The sequence below is a fragment of the Charadrius vociferus genome, unplaced genomic scaffold (assembly GCF_000708025.1).
Source record: "Charadrius vociferus isolate BGI_N301 unplaced genomic scaffold, ASM70802v2 scaffold39, whole genome shotgun sequence".
In the NCBI taxonomy this organism is placed as follows: Eukaryota; Metazoa; Chordata; class Aves; order Charadriiformes; family Charadriidae; genus Charadrius; species Charadrius vociferus.
This window is the reverse complement of record NW_009650188.1, coordinates 3205262-3226698: the sequence shown is the minus strand read 5'-3', so window position 1 is coordinate 3226698 and position 21437 is coordinate 3205262. Positions and strand designations below refer to the sequence as shown.

The window sequence follows — 21437 nt, the reverse complement described above, 5'->3', positions numbered from 1 at the left end:
TCCTCCTGACATAATCATTTCTATTTTCAGTCAATACTTGTGAAGTTAGTTTCTCGTGTTAAACCAAAGTTATCCTCTTCATTAAAAAAAGCTAATAACACAGCTAAATACACATGTGCACTTGTGAGCAGCATGCCACAGCCATGAGCTTAGCAAGGATCCACCTGTAATAGCTACAAAATGGAAAAACACTGTTTCCAACTCTGGACAGTGTTCAAGGAGTCAAAAAAATCTTAAGACAATAGAATTGTAGAACAGTTAGAGTTGTAAGGGACCTTACAGATCACCTAGTTCCAACCCCCCTGCTATGGGCAGGGACACCTTCCACTAGACCAGGTTGCTCAAAGCCCCATCCAGCCTGGCCTTGACCACTTCCAGGGATGAGGCATCCACAGCTTCTCTGGGCAGCCTGTTCCAGTGTCTCACCACCCTCACAGTAAAGAATTTCTTCCTAATATCTAATCTAAATCTACTCTCTAGACGTTACCCCTTGTCCTCTTGCTACACTCCCTGACAAAGAGTCCCTCCCCATCTTTCCTGTAGGCCCCCTTCAGGTACTGGAAGGCTGCTATAAGGTCTCTCGGGAGCCTTCTCTTCTCCAGGCTTCAAAAACTTGTAATATATAAAAATATGATGTTATGAATTTCAGTTATTCTTTCCTGAAAATTCACTACAATTTACCAGTAGAACAAAGCAGGGATATGGTGAAGGCTTTTACCCTAAAGTTAGTTGGGATTCTATTCTGCTTCAAACACAATATTAGTGATACTTTTGTCTCTCTACTTTGAGTTCTGTGTTTCTCAACATCAGAAGTCAATTTTTCTTTAATAATACTAAAGTTTGCTGCCTAATCCATGGTAAAAGTATCTAAATAAGTGCTGGGTTCTAAGACACACTGTGCACCCACACTCTCCTTAAGTCAGTTAGACATGCTCGGTTTATCTGCACTTCTAATAAGGATTTAGAAGTTGAATGTTAAGAAACATTTTTGTTTTGTGTTTCTTTTGGTGGTATTTGTTTGTTGCTGTGGATTTGGTTGTGTTTTTTTAAGCCTTGGCAATACTCACCACAAATGATAAAAAAAACCCTACCATTAAAATAAATCCCTTAATAATTACTGCTTTCCAACAGACTGGTCCCTGTAGTTGAACTGTTACTTAATGTGCTTCAGCCAGCCTCTACTATAAAGGAATGGAGACACCCCAGGCAATATTCACACAACAAGTATTGGAACCAGCTGCCGCAGAGCCACCTTAGGAAAAAAAGGTTTCTCAATTTAATTGGGAAAACAGGAGGAAGCATAAATTTTACTGCCATTAATAACTTCAAGCAATCCCGATATGACTTTACCTCACCCTGATGGCTGGACATGTGCTTTTTGTTAGGGTCTTTGCCACATCTGACCCCTATTGTTTGCTCACTTGATCAGGTAAGAAAACGTATGTTTCTTTATAGGATAAACGAGGCCTATTAAAGTCAGAAAAAACAGTGCAGTAGCCTATAAGAAGCTCCATTTTTCAACAGATGTGTGAAGCTCCATAATAAGTTCATTACAAAAAGGCCAAGTGAACTCATAAAGAGAACACATCTACTTTAAGCCTTCTTAAAAGAAACTTTCATAAAAGGAATAGAACATTAAAAACCCACAGCACTCCGTTAATTAGAGAGCAAAGTACTTCTTGGGTTTTTAAACAGCAGTCAACATATAATCCAGCTTGGCTGCACACCATATCAAGACTTGATTGTTAAGAAACCCAACATACAACTGTTTGGCAATTCTTTGATTGCTCATTAAACCTAACTTGTAAAGAATGCAGAAATATCAGAGGAATTTCAGCAGTTTCCAGAAAATATTTTAGATACTAAAACACTCAAATATTCTATCAATGAACCTAGTGAAGACACTCTTCAGTGAGGACTACATCAGACTGTCAAAATTACCCTCTGCTCTGGCTATCTCTACCTTAAATAAGGAACTCATAATAGAAAAGTTTGACCTACTTTGGAGTTTGCAAACTATTGCACAGCCCTTAGGCTTCCAGGTCAGGTGGCTACTACTTCTCAGTGTACTGTTACTAAGTCTTGGAACACTGAGAAATTAAGAACATCAGACCAGGATGCTCACATTAATACGGCATATAGGCTCAATACATACTGTGACTGGCAAAACTATACTACTGTTACTGGAGACTGATCACATACTATTTCAGAGTGTTGTATAACAAATGCTTATCTACTCGGCTGAATACAAATGCACAAAGCCAATTTTCTTTCAGTAACAGTAATCTGTACTGGAAAACACAACCCAAGATGTTCATCACCACCTAATACCTTTTTGAGGTTGAACACCTTGGCACTGTGTAACACTTTCACAGCCATATGCACAACCCTTCTGCACTCCATGTCCCATTTGGGCCCGATTTGCAACCGGTACTTTTTTGTGACCCGCCTACTTTCCAGCTCACCAATACCTGTGTTCAATCAGCCCTCGATTTTTAAAATCAGCTAGTAATTTCAAACAACCAACAAGAGATACTTTCGTCTGACTTCCAAGCATAATGGATTTTCATTCTTTAAGTATGGCTTTCACCGGGAAGTGAATGAAAAAAAAAAGGCATTTCAAGACGATATGCATTCAGTACACCTAAGAACTGTCCAACACCTCTATGAGATGAACGCGCACATCATAGAAAAAACATTTGCTCCCTGCATGCAGCCATACCTACTCCTTTTACCCTTTGAGCAGCAACACAGTTACCACTGTAACAGCTTTTGCACTGTTCCCTATCATTTCTATTCCTCTCAAAGGGGTAACTAACTCATGGGTGGACACAGAAAGCCCAGTACTGCCTGCCACACCCGCACACTGCCAGAAGCCCCTTCTGAACAGGGGTCCACCAAGAAAAGTTTGCAGCCCGCCACAACACGCACAGCAGCACTCAGCTGGTTCTGCTGTACAAACTGCCTGCTGTTCTCATGGAGAATGGAGAACTATTTGTCTCACTTCACAAAGGCTAAGAAACCACTCAGACGCAGCACAAAATAGCACCCTTATTAGAAGAATGTGAATCCCAAACTGAGTATATTTAAGAAAGCTGTACTAAAAATTCTGTATTTGGTTTGGCCACTTAACTGAAAAACAAAGTGGATTTGTTCCAAACAAGAAGTGAGGTTTTTTTATTCTTCCTTGTAGACAATGTTTTCTTCTGTTTGCTGCCAGGGCATTTACTTTAGAAACCAATCACACATCCAGAGGAAGAATTATGAAAAAGGGTAACATGTTCCTTCTGTCCCACAGTGGAAGAGCATTCCCACGGATAAAGGAAGGATGTGAATCTGTTTTCTTAAAGTTCAGCTCTATGTTTCCCCCTTTCAGTGAGAATACTTTCCACAAGCAAATACACTAACCACCAAGCTCTACTGTATTTGGAGCAAGTCAGTCCTCCACTCCACTTCACTTGAATTATGCCATGCAAAGCAAAATGAGAGCACTGTAAGTGTGATGCAAACCTCCACAGAATAGTCTATAGCATGCTGCTTTGGTCTCTCCTTCCAAGGTGATGATTAGAGGGCACTGAATCTGTGTTTTCCACATTTCAGGCAAACGTCTAGTTTAAATCACTTGGTGAATGCACATGAATTCTCACCTTAATCCACTGAAACCATACTTCACGTATACTGGCACATAAAACATTCACACAGAAAATGTAGAAAAAAAGAAAGATCACTCTATAAATATAATTTCTAAGTATTAAAGCACAGCCATTGGTACAAAAAACGCTATCCACAAGGCCCTGGTGACTCAACAATTACAAGGTTTTCTTAAAGAACTGAAGTTATGAAAAACAAAACTCTCTTTTCATACCTCTTCAAGTAGCTTGTGTATGGGAAAACCTGAATACAGCAGGCTATATCTCATAGGCCTCCAAAGCTCTGTTCCAGCTTCTGATCTCAAGTCTGAAGCCAAATTTCCCTCAACTGCACCCAGTTCTTTGAGATTCAGAGAATAACAAAGATCAGCTGTAGTTGATTAACTTGGGTGCCTGGAGGGAGCAAGAGGAGTCTTGTCATATACAATACTTCAGACTTGTGAAGAGAAGCCGCGAAAACTAGCAAGTGGTGTTGACTGGCAAAGCTACATGGGGAAGCAGGCATTGGCACTATTAAAAAGAAAAGGCTAATTAAAATGGAAACCAAGACTAAGCAGAATTTCTCATGTCTATGCTTTCAACAGCAGCCTCAACACTCTGGAGTGAAAGGGAAAGAATATCCATGCCATACTTCGTCCATTCCTGATAGCTCATTTGAAGCCAGTCCATCCCCTCTGCTTCCAGCCTCCACCTACATTTAAGAGCCTTCCCACTCCCAAGCCACCAAGTGTCCCTTGGGAAAGAAGTACATCTTACAGAACTGCAGACTGCTGCCACCTCAGTGCTCAGCCCTAAACTGCTGCCTGACAAATTCTGTCCTTTAATTTTTTTGCAATCTCCACTCTCCCCTTAAACACCTACTGCACTTAATTTATACTCATCTCAAACCCAGTGCTAAAGACTCAAAGGCACAGCATGCACAAATGTTAAATTTCAGTAGGCTGAGTCAACAAACTTGACCTCTTGGCATTAGGAGCTGTATGGTAACTTGTCAACAGCTGTTGAGGTGTGTTAGCACTTTAAGGTGACCTGCAAATGTAAGCCGAAGGGTACTGAGTTGAATAATGTGTGTTTAATACCCAAGTAACCTGTATAAAAGGGGCATCTGGCACATGATTATTTTATTATTAAGGTTGCAGGCTTCCCTGAGACAGGATACACCACGTAATGTATTTGAGAATTATTTGAATCACCGCATCAAGAGTCTCATGAACCACAGAGATGGCTTAAGAAACAAGTAATAGATAATATTTCTACCTATATTTTCTAACCATCACACTGTAAAATAAGTATCAAGCAATTCTACAGGGAGGAGCTAGGGCAAACAGCACATGACTCTATGAAAACACCATACCACCCCCCCAAAAATGGGGGGTGAGTGGCTTGGAAAGAAGAACCCGTGGAGCCAACCAGACAGTGAAGCTTCTGGAAGTACTAGTAGAACTTGCTGTAGATTACTCTAACAGCCATTTCAGGAACAGACTGCAATTTTAGCAGCCAGTTCTTCTGAGCCAAATAGCTTTCCATACAGGCCTACTTACAAACCCAAGAGAATGTGATTTGAAAAGAAATTCTCCTCTCCACATTAGAATCAGACACTAGAAAGCAGGTATTTAACTAATGAGTTTAGTCTCACTCTAATATTCAATTGGGAATTTCTGGCAGCAGGGACTTCTCAGTGATTTGTGTCATGCCACTGCTTGGGGTGACAAGCACCCAGAAGCACTAGCCTTAGACCACAGCACTTGCTGCTGTGCAAAGAAAGAGACAGGTTCCTGCTCCAAAAAGCTTACAGTCCAAGCTGAACCAGACCTACCTAGCCAGATCCTCTCTCAAACGAGAGAAAATTTATTTCCTGACCAGCTTCCACTTCTCAGTTTACTTTACTGCCAAGTAACACTGTCTTAAGGAAAAAAAAGTATAAAGAAGAGGAATTCCAAATGCCTTTTTTCTTCTTCCTCCTGGCTCAGCCCAGAGGAGGATATCAAGTGCAAACATGGTTGTGGGGCAGAAAGCATAAAAAGATCTGAGGCATTTCAGGATATATCAGGTAACTGTTATATTAATCACCAACAGGATTAAGGCTTCCAAAGCAGTGTAAGTTTTCGTGGTATTAACTTGTACACTAAACAACAATAAGGCCATGTTGAGGTTGAATGCAAAATTGAGAAGGCAAACAATCCTAAGAGACTATGCAAAGCTAGGGGAGAAAGCTCATAGATTCACTGTTGCATTCTACTTGTTCCAATCACATCTGGATACACCAGCTGTACTGGATTTAGTACATCCCAAACCCAGCTATCTAAGAAAGCTTTAACAATGTCTTGCATCAGTGTTTCATGCATTTAAGACTCCACAATACAAGATCTTCATGTCTCACTTAAAAATGAGCACTCAGCAATTCTTAGGGCCAAATCCTGCTAAATATTTAATATATCTATCAGAGCAGCCTCTAGATAGTATCAACAAAAGAACACACAAGGAACAATAAAAACTTTCTCCTGAGAACTCCAGTGCACAACAATGATCAAATTGTACAATGCTCTGCTTTTTCCAAACTCCTTATTGTCTCCATGGCTTTCCCCTATGGACAACAAAAAGTTTCACTTCTATCTGAAGTACTCACGTGATCTTAACACAAGTTAGACTGTTAAGCTGAAAAATCTAAAAATCAGTACTGCCTAGAATTGAAGCTGACAAAGCTGGGATATTTCTGATCTCTCCGTCCGCACCATTAAGGTGACAAGAGCCAGGAGGTATATCAAGCTTCATTTAAAAAAAAAAAAAAAAAGAAAAGGTAGCTGGTATCTCTATCAGCTAAGCTCCATGCTGCCTATTTTCCTAGGTACTCTCCCAAAATTACAAGCATCACCCATGTGTCACCTCACGTGGTTTTCAGGTAGCTATCAAAATTATTTTTAAAGAGCAGAAGACTCATTCAATACTTTAAGAGAACATAGGAATAACTCTGCCGGGAACCAAGTTATTTTAAACTTCCATTTAAACCTGCATCTGAAAAGATGATTTGAATACAAGAAGTTGGGAGTAGTGAGGAAGTTCTTTGGCAAAGAGAAAAGTGATGTAACAACATTTAGGCACACTGTATCATGATGCAAGCAGCTTCACTGTCCCTGGTGAAATGTCTATGTTAGAATAAAGGAAAACATACCTAGCAGTGCAGTGAGTTTGGGAAGCAGACCAACTTGTACCATTTTATTTCTCAGGCCTGTGTCAAAGGAGAGATTTAGTAAGAGTCGAAGAGTGATGTTCAGCAGGTCTTCATGTTCACAGGGTACCATTTTCACAAGTTTTTCAACAATATCCATTTCAACCTGTATATCAAGAAAAAGAAAATCCATAATCTGTCCAAACTTAGCTTTGACTTCAATATAAAGCCCCTCTCAGTGTGTTATATATTTACATGCAACTATATGCAAATACATATCCAAGTTGTACCCATAATAGTGACTGTCAATGCATTTTTATCTGAAGCAGCTTTGCTTGTGTCTTTGTGGTTGAAGTCTTCTAGATTGGGTTACTGGATAATGTTCATTAAAAAAGTTTTTGAACTGAACATTTCAGATGTCTTGGAAATATTCTTCACAGTTGGAATACTGCAAGCATGTGGTCAAGATATCACTTGCAAGACTAGATTGGGGGGCGGGGAACTAATTTAAACTTAAACACAAGCAATCCTGAAGCAACTGACATTAGAGTCAAAGAGATACCCAACCAAAAACGACAGAAAATTGGCATCCAAAAAGAATTTGAGACCGTTCATTATGAATTTCAAATAACCCCCTAGACAGAACTTTGCATGTGCTCTCAGAAGAGGCATGATGTGCCGAACATTAATTTAATAAAAGCATGAAAGTAATCTTGAAACATGTATCACTTTCAAATTAAGAAGTGGAATCCAGGAACTGAGAAGTGGTATCAGTTCCTGAGATCATGTTCACTTTACCAGCCAGAAAAGATATCTGAGCGTTGATTGGCAAGACTTCAGAAAGTTTCTGTCATCTTTTAAGCAACATTTCTCTGCTTTTATTTGACATAATCTTTTAAATGCATTCATTTTTTGTTTCCCAGAACTTTCCTCGGCCAGAAGGAGGCACATAAATTACTTTGCATTCTTCAAACTTTTGCATGCATGTAACTAGACTTCCAGTTATAAACACACACCGAATGAATATGAAGAAAAGAAACTACAGCTCTCCCCACACAGCATAGTGCAACAATCAAACAACTGACTGGACACCTTTGATCAAAACCAATCAGATTGCAAGAACTCCTACTTCACTGCTTTGAATTTAATACAGCACTTGAATACCAAAGGAAAGAATGTGCTATAAATACACATGGATTATTCAGTTTTACTTAGAATCAGGCATTGCACAACTAATCTTGGTTCATTCTGCCTTTGACGTTTTTGTGTTATTGCCTGATATAAATACTAGAACACCTTCTCCTTCATTGGTAGCTTTCTTTAATAACACTGTGGAGAAAAAAGTATCATCTTTATTATCAGTAAGGAATGCTCAAACAGACAGCTGACCTGAAGCATACAAACCTTTTCAAAAGTCTTTTCAAAACTGTTGAAACACTCTGCAATAAAATAAATTCAACAATTTTGTTTCATTTGTCTTTCCACTAAATCAAATGGAATGCAGAAAGTATGCCAGCAAATCAGTGGGCTGGAGAGCTAATCCTTATTTTCCTAATCAAGTCCTTCAGGGCACTACACAAGTATAAACTAAATCAATGACCAATCACCTGATAAACAGTCTACATTCCCCCCAAAATACATGCTTGGTGTCTGACTTTTGTTAAGAAATAGGATACCCAGATATAAATAAGAGAGATAACTCTTGTCTGCAGTGTTCAGTGTGTATGCATATGAATGACAGTTCCAGTAATAAAGATGCAATTAATTTTCTATAGCATTTACACAGATCTTTTCATCTCACAATTTAAGTGTAACATTAATCTCAGATTACCTCTTGGATTAGGAAAATTTATCATTTATCAAACCAGCATAAAGGCACAGAAGATGACATGTATCTACTAAAACCCATTGGGAAATCGGTAAAAGAGATACTTAGCTAGAGGTTAAAGTCACAAAAAAAAACCCCAAAACAACACTACAATTTCAGAAGTTTGAAACTTCACCTAAAAAAAAGCTTATGAAGAATAACACTGCCTCCAGTTCTCAGGAGTACTGGCAGCATGAAGGAACAGTTTTGAGGTTCCTTTGAAGACCAAGTTGACCTAGGAAATAAGTAAACCAGTCCAGCAAACTGCAAAAGGATAACCACCGTGCTTTCCAAGACAATACATGGCAGAGACAATGTGCTGTCAACAGAATCGTTTGGGGAATGGTCATGGGTATCTCCACAAGTGGGGATATGACAAGACTTTGGGGTGTTGACTTCAAAATTCAGAATTTCGTGTATCATATTTTGAGGTAACTTCACTGTTTGGGATGACAGTTCTTCAAAAATTTTTGCAGTATGTTATGGCTGAATGTTGTACTTTTTTTTCTTTTGCCCATTTTACTAGTGATGAAAGATGACAATCAGTGCTACAGATATTTAGGGCGGGGACAGAGATGTCTCCCCCTTCTGCCCAACCACACAAAGTTTTCAGAGTCCATACCTTTCCAATATTGCAGTAGAGTGGTATGAGCCTTACCATATCATTTTTGTTCTCCATAAAAATGCTGAGTTTCTTCAAGAAAGATACAACCAGGATAAGCAGCTCAAAATTATCACGGTCCAGTGCTTTAACTAACATGTGGACAATGTTCTTGTTTCTCATCTTCAGCTCAGTGCGGGTATCCTCAGCAAGATTTAGGAGCAGGTAAAGTGCAACTAACAAAGTCCAATACAAATAATACCAACAGATCAAAGACAATAGAACTAAACAAGTCTCTATATACACATCAAGTGCTCAAGACAAAGCTTTCAGAAGCATTCCACTCCCTTCCCAATGTATTTTGAAGAAAACTGACCATAAATGCTTTTTCTTCCTGTTTAGAAAGCATTAAGATTAATTCTAATAGTGGCTTTGAAAGCAAATAAATTATGATCACTAGAAGCTTTTTATATTTTTTTTCTTTCAGTTCCAACAGGAAACATTAAAAAGCCCTTCCCAGGAAAGCTTTGCCACTCAGATCATTTCAACCTAATGTTAAGTGTATTTTAGTACAAAACCCAAGATAGAGCAAAAGCTATTCAACTTGAGTTAGATGCAGGCCGAGTTAGCCTAAGTTAAAAAATAAACAAGAAACTCAAGTCCTCCCAAACAACATCATGAGCAAAGAAAAGTAAAGTGGATCGCTTTTGTTATTTTTCCTCTAAGACTGATAGATCACTTAGTCAGATTGTTTAACAGCATGCTAACAATTTTTAAGGTACTCATGTTCTCCCTATTCTTTGGCAATGCTCTTCCATATTCATCCATGCATTCAGTAAGTTTAAGACATCCTGGTTGTAACAAGCATCCAACAGAACCCTCTACCCACATTCACTGACAAAGAAATAATTCGCTGTTTGGATTTGGTACCTCTGAGTAGCTGTTCCTGCTTGACCACCAGCCCTTGGTATTTCTTGTAAGTTTTCTCATAGTCCTTTTTAAGGGTTTGATTTTCAGGATCTTCATCAAGTAAATTGCAGAAGTTAAGGAGTTCAGGTAAAAGTTATACAGTCTACATGACTGTTGTCCTCAAAGGTGGTGTTCAATCACTAGTAAAAAGCAAGAAATCTATGGAGTAGCCAGCGAAAAGACAGGAACTCAGCAACAGCTTGCTACATGTGTAATCTACAGCATCTACTTTTTTCCCTCCTAGTCTTGGATGTATTACATCCTAACAGACAGCAATATGTTCCTAAGACATACTGCTGATAAAATGTAACTTCTTTTCTTTCCTTGTGTTGTTTTAGTAACTTCAGCTTAATCTCTTCAGCAGGCCAAACCTCTCACTCTTGGTCTTTTTCATATCTGCAATTATATTTTGCACTTTCTAGTAAATTCTACTGCTTTCACAGAAGTTGCTGTGTGCTCAGCTCGTATAATTTAACAACAGCTATCAAGGCAAGTCAGAAGTCGTCAAGCTGCCCCAGCATATTAAAAGGATATCAGCTTTCTTCTTTTTAGCAAGTTCTTCCTGCCAAAGCTCATGTCTCTTCAGCTCATGGTCTATGATATTCATACACAGAGCTCCAATTTTGTAGTGTGTGATTATTCCATGAAATTGAGAAAAACTACATTGAAGAAAAAAGCACCTGTGAGGAAAATAATAAACGCAAACAACCCCAAATCTGTTTTGACTTCTATGGTAGCAATGTCCCAACTGCACCACACGAAGTATTAAAAAAAGGTATTTAATCTGTGCCCAATCTGTGTTTATAACACTTCTCTATTGGAAAATTATTTCAAAACAAAAACAATTCCTGAAAACATTAATATTTTTTTTCATAATTGTAATAAGACAAGCAACAGTATGTTGTTCCAAGTAAAAATAAAAACACATTCCAATTTTCATGCGTAAAGGAAAATGTTTTCTAATCAGCCCCATTTTTCATATTCTAAGTGCTTCAGAGGACCCTCTACTTATAAGAAACATAACAGAGGTCTAAAATCAAGTTGCAATGCAAATTCCATCCAAATTATTTCTAAGCAGGGTATGCTGAAACACTGGCATATCTAAGTAAGAGCAAGCACTCACTTCGGTTTTGAATACCGCTTCTTCCCTGTAAGAATCCTGAGGGAAAATAAAAGTTGGCAGCTCAGCCTATAAGCTATGGGTCAGAATGCTTACTAGTTTATTCCCAGCTCTACTACACACTACCTCACCATGGGGGTCCTTTTTGTGCCTCGGTTTTGTCATTTATAGCAAGCATGTTTCCATCTCTGCAAATTTTTTTCGTGTTTCAGTGAGGTTTTGTAATGCAGTGCAGAAAACAAATGAAAAGCCACTAAGCACAGAGAAGTTTCTTATGTCCCTATACACAGGGACTCTGCACTCACCTAGAAAAGCAGAAGAAAACATAAATTATATTGGTAGCAAGTTCCACGCTTTGCTTCCAGTCTTCCCTCAGCACTCTAGCCAATGCACCCAGAGCAGTTTCTGAAGTGAAACAAGATTTAGATAAGCACCAGCATTTCACCTCCCTCCTCTTGTTTTGTGAGACTCAGAATTTGAATACACCTTATTCTACATCTATCAGTTTTCTCATGGAAGACTTTGAGTGATATCTCACTTTAACATGTAACACAGGTCTCAAGTTCTGTCTGGAGATGGTTATGCAATCACAAACCCTAAGAGGTGACAACATGCAAGGAAACTGCAACCAAACACTAAAGTCATCTTAAAACTACCTTAAGATCCTCTGGCCTCTGCCAGCTGTTTGTTCTGTATTACACTGTGGCCCCTACCTATAACATCACCACATTCACTTCCAAATCCCCATTAAATTCTACCTTGACAACTATCATTTTTCATCCACTTCTATTTATTTTTCCCCCTGTAGCAACTTTGTATTATTTAATAATTTGGTTTATTTTTCTTCTTGTCATACTTCAGCTTGCTTTTCCTCTCCAAATCACTTATCTTTTCCATTCACCTTCCCCTATCTAGTACCTCTTCACGCACACCACGTTACATGATCAGAATGAGAAAAGCAGCATAATGGTAATTTCAAGCACTAGAATATTTGCAACAACACATGGGGACAAGCTATTATTTGATGGCTTACCATTTCCCTCCCATTCTGATTCCTACAATAATCTTACTTGCTGACATTGCAGGATGGGTACCTTATACACTGAAGTCATCAGTTACTCAAGGACTGTGGGGGTTTAAGGGCTCAGTAAAAGATGGGCAAGGAAAAAAAATTACTAAATTAACAAGACATAAACCTACCATTACTTTGGAGGTCTGGTTTGGATTGCCCTTATCTTTTGTTTGTCTGACATCTTTACAGAGTATCAGGTCCCTTTTTCACCCAGAAGAGAGGTGGCAACAGTAAATGAGAATGTATACACATGTACACATACGTATTAACAAACACACGCTATTCCACGCTGATGTAGCTCTCAAAATGCACATGGCGCAGCACATATGTATGCAGACAGAAAATGACAGTAATATGAATGTCCTATCATGTATTTTGATTAAGATTTCAAACTGGATCCATAAGCAAAAAGAGTATGGTGCGCTAGTAAAATATTTTGGTGATGCATCCACATTTGATTTATTAATTCTCTTGGAAACTGGACATCTATACTTATGTCAGCCTGCAAATCCCATTTTCAAAGCAAGTGTCCTGATCTTCAGGATACAACTCCACATTCTCTTGTCTCCAGCAGCAATTCCAACTGAAGTTACTTTAGCATCAAAATAACTAGGATCAGAAAAAAAACAGCTGAAGTCTATCGAGGCCAGGAAGCTTTCTGTGTTAGACCCACCTAAGAACAGTCTAAGAAGCACACACTTGTAGAGAGATCCAACTGGGCTTTGACAGCCAGCTTATTATGTATTGAGAAGCAAAGTCTAGTAAACTACAGAAAATCCCAAATTAAAGGTGAACTACTTTTCCATTGAGAAGAAAGCACCACAAATAAACAGCACAACATTAAGAGAAGTTACCCTTGGGTTTTAAAATTACCATTGATAAGCAGTTCTTCCAAATTATCGGGATTCCTAGCCAGCTGCAGGATGAGGGCAGAGCCACGCACCTTGTCAGGAATGTCCTCATACAGTAACTCAATGTACTCATCCATGTCATTAATATTGGCAACTTCATCAATCTGAAAGCAGTCGTAAGCAGGGGTTTCACAGAGAAAGACAGATGTCAATTCAAGAAAATCAATCACAACATTATTTAATTGCAAGACAAAAGAGCGCACAGCTTTGATTACGATCTTAGGAAAAAATAAAATACAAGGAAAAAAAAATCAACACATCCAGAGTCACTGCCAATGAACACCAGGAAATCTGAGAAGATTTAATTACAAAAAACAAAGGATGCTCAGACATGACTCCCTGCGTCCTGTCCGATGTTCCAGACCTCACTTGCTGTCCTGCTGTGTGCTATAGTTGGAGGGCGAAGTAGGCAAGTCAAATATTTTACCCTTTATGGAGATGATTTTTATTCCATTGTGCAATATTTCCAAACCAAGTTCTTTGTTTAAAAAACAAGAAGCAAAAAAACCCCAGAATTCAGCATTTCCTCTCCCCCCCCTTCCCTTATATAACTGCTTACTTAAGAAGTAAATGGGTTTTGCATTTCTCTTCTAACACCAATATTTACCTCCATTCCTTCAAATGGGGGTGGATCTTTTGGCTTACTAGATTTCTCTTTCTTTTCTGTAAAGAAAAAGACATGGTTGCAGTTAAGTTATGCATATTCACAAACCAAAAACTTATCCATTATTCTCATAGTAAACATTCTGGTTAAATCAAGGTCAAAGTCCTTTTGTGTCCAGCTGACCTGTCAGACTAACACAGTTAAGGTATGTCGGGTATTTGTAGCTGAACAGCCCAGAGGGAGTAAAATAAACCCTCAGATGCCTTTTGACTCCTCAGTCCAAACAATCAGTTACAGTCTAGTCAGCTGAGGAGACAGAGGGTAATAAACCTTAGTGCAAGCCCAGACTGACAAAACTCGCTTCCACAGTGAGATACCTCAGCAGTTTTGATTCTGCTTGTACACTGTGGCAAAGCTTCCCTGTGATACACCAAGACACATATACAAAACAGGGTAAAACACCCAAAGCAGTTACAATCAAAGCATATAAATAACATTAATCATAGAATTGTTTTGATTGGAAGAGACCTTTAAGATCATCAAATCCAACTGTTAACCTAGCACTACAAAGTTACCACTAAACCATCTCCCTCAGCGCTACATCTGCAGTCTTTTAAATACCTACAGGGACGGCGACTCAGCCACTTCCCGGGGCAGCTTGTTCCAATGCTTGATAACCCTTTCAGTGATGAAATTTTTTCTAATATCCAATTTGAACCTCCCCTGGTGCAACTTGAGGCTATTTCTTCTTGTCCTGTCGCCTGTTACTTGGGAGAAAAGACTGACCCCTACCTTGCTACAACCTCCTTTCAGGTAGTTGTAGAGAGCGGTAAGGTCATCTGCCCCCTTAATCTTTGTTTTAAACTCATCCCATTAAGATAAGAATCCAACTTGAGACAAAGCTTACCATTGCATGATCACAAGAATCAGGATCAGGTATTAAATATGAAATTGTTCCCTGAGCAGAAAGTTTAATATGAACCTAAGACATAAATATGACCACCAAAATGCCTTGGCATCAGAGCAGAGAATTACTGTTCTCAGTAACTTGTTCACCAGGAACTTAAGATGACAAGACGAGAGAATTACCCCAAGCTGTCTGCTACAAAGATTGTCAGACTCAAACTCCTTGCTGCAGGTTTACAGACAGCGCAAATTCAGCCTAGGAACACTACCTACCCTTGCAACAGATGATGACAGAGGTCTTTCTAGGAAGACCCTCATATAGTCTTTTGATGTGACTACAAGTGCAGATGCAATATGAAAAAGCTGCACCAAATAGCAGAATCTGTACCTCTCAAGTCCTGCTAAAGCACAAGGCAGCCAGTAAGATGCATCAATGCTAAGTTTAACTAACAAAAAACCCCCAAACCTTCGTTTGTTAAAAAGGTAATGCCCCCCAGTCTTGGTCCAAGACTGTAATTTTTTTCCAAGTGTGATTTAACTATACATCTTTCCCACTCTCATTATCTCTGGAGAACTTGTACATCCAGCAAATTAGGACCTCAGCTAGAAAAACTTCACACAGCAGCTGTTTCAATGCTGAAGCACCCCAGTTCCGAGCTACTTTGTTCCTTTGTTTACCTTTTCCCGCTGAGGCATCTCTGCGATTCTGCAGATAGTACAACAGCTGTTCTACTTCTGCAAGTTTGGAGGGGTGAATGAGCTTGCATTCTTCAACCACCTTTCGAGCCAGGGAAGCAATGTCTGTATTTGCATTAAGACTCTTTAGCCGAATGCTGCAACACAGATAAGTCTCTTTTCAGTTCTTACATTTTTGTATCTTCAGTCCTTTGATTTATGTTATTAACAGTCATTAACTTCTTGAAGCAGAAATGATCCTGATATCCCCAATGCCTGCGCCATGGCTTACAAAGGTAATGTCAAAACAGTGGCTCTCTACAACTCCAAATGGCATGTAACTCTCAAATAGATTTGACAGACCATAACTGTTCATCAGCTGACAAGCAGCAACACTAAATGCAGCTGTATGAACAGATCCTTTATAACCATCTTAGACACAGCACCCAGTAATTTACTTGCAATACAAGCCAAAAAAGTGCACAGGACCGTAAAGGAGTTCCACATACACAAAAAATCCAAAATGAGAAACAGCTATGGGTGTTTAATATACAGGAAGGTTCTCTTGCAGTGACTGCAGATACAGTGTCAAGAGTCTCCCATAGATCCGGCAGACCTGCAGCCAGGTCCACAAGCAATGAGCAGTAAGAAATATCTGTGGCCATTAACAATAGGATAGATCAAAAAGGAATTCCACCACATTGCAAATGTACGTTATGCTGATTCATCTGAAAACAGATGAACATTTCTGATATCTTCAAAAATTTGAGACAATTGAAGGATTCTCTTTTTCTTTCTCAATTATTCTTCTTACACGCACTCACACAGGTAGCCACTTCAACTCAAATTTTCAAAAAGAATTTGGTATAGAGACAAAACAAACCTAGGAAAGGTCCAAACCTGCAGCTTGGAAACCAAAGTTATCATGGTTCTCTGGGCTTTTCCAATGGGGAATGTTTTAATGCACTTAAAAGAAAAATATCAGGCAAAACTAAAATGCAGATACTGTAGTGAAATCACTAGCAGAGGTGACAGATCAAAACAACAGGAAATCCAACAGCTAGATCATAAGGCTCAGAAGGTTCAATAGTATTACTTGCTCCAACATTCATCATCATTTGAGTAGGAACCAATCACTTAACTTTTCTCTACCTCAAGTTCACATCATGGAAAGAATCACTTTTATTTACAAAACACCTTAAAGTACATGGATGAAAAGCAGTTTACAACATGTGTTTTAGATGTTAACTTTCCTAGGCACATGTTATTTCCTGGCTTCTAAACCTTCCACTAATCTAGCACTAAGTTTTGTAAAGATTAGAACATATTAACTCTAACAGGCTGTTGATACTTCGGGTTATTGAATTTATGACTCTATGAAAAACAGAAAAAGATATGAAAGCTTGCTATGACCTTACATTTTCTGACATTCCTTGCGCTCCCCCAGCATGGGGTCTCCCAGTTCTCCCAAAATCGTTGCTTCCACTTCATAGTGGACAATGAGGGCTTTCTCAGATGGATGCACATCTATGTTGCCTCCTTTTACCTTCCTGCCATGAAGAAAAAAAAATTAATTACAGGTCAAATGAAAAGCTCAGAAAACATACCAGAACATACATCAGTAACAATGACCTGACTCCTGTTCTCTTCAGACCCTAAATCCAATTGCCCTACTTCCACACCATATTTCATTTCACACAGCCGTACCAAAGCTTAGTGCTAGTGGCATTTCCTTCACTATTACCTCTAGTACGTATAAAAACAATCAAGCCATTGGACAAGCCTTAGTCACAAAAGTCAAGCAAGGAAGATTTTTAACTCTCCCAACTCTCTTAAGGAACTACAAGCAGGAAAAAAGATGCATTTCACAGAGATGGTGAATTTCCCAGTTGATTTCCTGTTCCATTGTTGGTAGTGAGAAGTCTTCTGCTAACAGCATTGATCTGGTGCAGTCATTTACAAATGGAAATTTTTCCTTAAAGACTCTCCTGGCTAAATCTTAAGAGTTAAAAATCTACCAAGAGTTAATTACAAATTAACTATTCTCTCCTGAAGCACAAACCTCTTTGCTACTGTTCTTCACCTCATTGGGTCTGTTGCCAGGCTCAGGGGATTACCAGATCAACAGCTGCCATCAACAGGTATAAATCAAGCATGTCTACCCGCTTTACTACAGCTACAGATATTTTAGAAAAGTGTTCTCCAGGAAAGCACACTGATTATGTCACTACCAAAAGGGCCTGTCCTGCTCTCTCCTTTGTGCCAGCAACTCCGTGTCCACGCAGAGATACAAGGGATATGAGGATAGGCCATGGATTTAAAAGAGGCCATGAAAATACATCTGATTTCTGTTTTCAAGTGATGGCAGAACCACATCCAGAGAATACAGTTACACATTTCTGTTTTCAGTGGTAAAGCTGCCCCTTTTCCCCTCGGTACTGCCAATAGAGTACGTACAGTCATGCCATAAACCAGGCTGCTAAAACACTGCAGATTACAAAACTCCCTAATGTGGGCTTGGGTTTTGGGGTGTGTGTGCATTTTTTGGTTTTTTGGGGGGTTTGTTTGGGTGTTGCGTTTTTTTTAGACAGATCATGTCAATAAAGGTGGCTTCACCAGCAGTTGTATCAGCATAAATGATACAGCAGCTAGCTATGGTATTGGGTCAATCAGACCAGGGAAAATCACTTCAGCCTCACAGAACCGGAAATGTTAGCAAATCCTGATGCAGCCTTCAGTGTAACTACACTCAGAAAATTCAGAACATGTTTGAAATATGTGCCTCCATCTACCCAGCTACTATGGCGGCTGCTTTCCCTTCTGTCCTGCCTAAACCACGACACCTTTGGCAGAATACAACCTTTTTCTTGAGATACAGCTGCCCAAAAAAATCCCCACAGAAAGGTCTGCTGTGGGAAATGAAGACTCTAGTTCAACTACCAGTCCTACAAGAACATAAAACTACAGAGCAAACAAATATAGCTCACTGCTAAAGAGCAACATCTTCCTTGATGAGATTGTAGCAGAACTCCATTTATCACTTAAGATTTTTGGAGAGACTTGGTTTTTTTTTCCTTTAAAAGTACTTTGAATCAGATTCTTCATTACAGTCTGTTCTTTGTTCTCACAAGGTCCAGCCCTGCAGGGCAGAAAGCTTATGGCAAATCTATTTCAAAAGAAACCAGCTCTCACTCCGCACCCCAATTATATTTCCCCCATATTTAGACCTACCAGGAGATCCCAACCACAAATTGTGATATTCAAAGCTGACAGTCAAAGCTCTTATAAGTGACAGTGTGGTAATATGTACAGGTATAAAGAAAAGGATGGGTAGAGAACAAGTGGGCCTGAAGCAGTTCAGTATCGTTTTACAAGAACTAAGCTGAACTAACAGCTCATTGTTGCCAAAAGAATTGGGTCTTCCCATGTTTTCCCTGCTCCTGGCAGTCACCTCTTGGTTCAGCATGAGGGCTTGTCAAACCATTTCACAGCCACTTCCGGCAATCCCACAGAAAACTCTTCACGTTTTGGGCAGAGGGAGTTTTTCAATGTGTTACAGAATCAAAGTGCTCTATAGAAAGGGAGTAACACTTCCTATCTATGAGCAGGGATAAGAGGAAGGAGTGAGATCTCCTCCTTTTGGCAGCAGTAAACTACTGATGAGCTTAGTGACCAGCAAATCCTCAGCCTAAGACTGCTTAAACAGTTTTAGCATTTCCCATATTTAATTTTTTCCATAAGAGGGACAGATGGGTAAGCCAAAGAACTTGCAGCCACAGAGATTTTCTTCCCTGTCACACTGATAACCATCCTCCCGACTTGAGTTATTTCCTAGCTAACAGAGTCACAAATCAATTCACATTCAAGTTCCTTCTCCAAAAATATCTTCCTTTGTGAACTGCTTGAAGACCTACACTAAAATGCACTACGCAGCCACTAAAGTTGTTTTCCATTTGTAAGCCACCGCATTCAGATTGCCAGCATCACACACAAAAAAATATCTTTATTTAGAGAGAAAATACCCCCTCCCCCTCACAAATCAACAAATATCTACTTTATTGATTTTCTATCCATCTTGAGTTTGTAAGCATCTAGTCATTTCATAAAACATTTAAAACTACAGACATTCTTATAACTGGTATAAACAGCAATGCACTGAGGAGCTCTCACACAAATCAGCTCATCCTTTCACTTCACTGCCTGCTTTGTCAGCAAGAATTCTGCTCTATTAAAGGTCTGTAAGAGGAAGGCCTTTTCTACAGACAAAAGCTGTGCTAGCCGAGCTCGCATAACCAAAGTTGGTGTGTGAATACCCTTTATTAACTAATTCCTTCGGGGGGAAAAAGCAAAACCAAACTATCCTAATTACAAGTGGCACAAATTGTGCACGTGGATAAGGCTGAAAATCCAATAACAAATCCTAGCAAGTCAGACTTCGTGGGAGGGGGACTGCTCATGGAGGATGACAAAGGGAAACAGGGATCAGAAGAGTACCAGGCGTGCACACAAGCCTAGTCACATTAAACAGCACAGATGTTTTTTCGTTTGTGCTCCCTAAAAGAAAGAAAACTACACTTGTTGCAGGGATGACTACAAAATAAAGAAGACTCCTCCAAGATCACATAAGATGGCACAAACATGCAAGGATAAAAACAGGCACTGCTCTAAAGTTACAGATATTCACTTAATTACAGGCAGCCATTTGATTTTTACCTGTATCACATTTGTAGGACAGAACTAGTGTTCAAAGATTTTCAAGAGTTCTTTTTCCCCCACTGTTTCTGATTATGGGTCTTAATATGTGGCATGGGGGGGAAATGGTTATATGAGTATGTGGGAGGAAAAGCATAGAAAATGAAAGCACAAACCACTGTCTTAAACCTGCCCAGACACTAAGCATCCATTCACCATTACAAAAAAAAAAAAAAAAAAAAAAAAAGAGAGAGAGACCAGAAACTCCACAGGATTCAAGCTGTGATGAATAAAATCACCTGCATGGTAGGAGAAAGTGACGCTGTTCACACACCAAATCTTAACAGAGGCCTAGACAGCATGACATCTTTTGGGATTGCTATCCCTTTTACTCTGAAACAACCAATGGAGATCCAATAGTTGCTTACTCGGACCCTATTCTTTAGGCTGAACAGTCTCACTGCCAAATAGACAGATATATACACCATTCATCATCACATCCTTAACATCAAACCCAAATCACTTTATACATCATGGTTACTTCTCAGGATCATCTCTCCACCCACTATCCTTTCTTACCCATGCTGCTAACATCTAGCCATGCTCCCTCTCCCCAACCCATCCCTAGCTATTCTTTAATTCTGCCACCCATTCTGTCACCTTATCACCTTTAAGCCTCGAATCATACTCTGCTCCCTCTCCTCCAACCACAACCTACCCTCCCACTGCTCAACACAACCTGCTCACACCCTCTCCAGCAATCTCCATCTCACTCTTTTATCCCTTACCTTCTCATGCCATCCTTCCTCCTCATCTGCTTTTACATGGACTCATACCACAACTCATTCCTCACAATGCTCATCCTCTCACCCTCAGTTTACCATCCCAACTCCCAAACCATTCCATTTGTCCCAACTCATTACCTGTCCCCCTTAATCTGCCATGCTCTAACATCTCCTCCAAATCAGCTCATCTCTTCCAGTTGCACCCAGAACCTTCCCTCACTAATATCCCCTGCCCAGCCTGCTTATTCCCCAAAGCAACTACCTGTCCCATCCCAACACCTAATACCCACACAACCCTCCCCACTCATCTCCTAATAGCATCCTTTCTCCTCTCCACTTGCCGTTACCTCAGTGCCTCATCCCAAACGTACATCACAAAATGCCACCACAGCCATCCCCAAACCAGTGCATCCCTCCAA

General features: G+C 39.6%; 1 protein-coding gene across 1 annotated transcript in view; it reads right to left on the bottom strand.

Moving 5' to 3' along the window:
- The window catches only part of KIFAP3 (kinesin-associated protein 3), a 67351-nt gene extending 50264 nt beyond the window's left edge, over positions 1–17087 (bottom strand). The window contains 9 exon segments of the mRNA XM_009892824.1: positions 6820–6982; positions 9342–9520; positions 10215–10313; positions 10788–10912; positions 11679–11778; positions 13319–13460; positions 13964–14019; positions 15545–15699; positions 16960–17087. Of these exon segments, the coding sequence (XP_009891126.1) occupies positions 6820–6982; positions 9342–9520; positions 10215–10313; positions 10788–10912; positions 11679–11778; positions 13319–13460; positions 13964–14019; positions 15545–15699; positions 16960–16991 (1051 nt within the window). The 5' untranslated portion in view covers positions 16992–17087.
- Positions 17088–21437: the final 4350 nt, after the last annotated feature.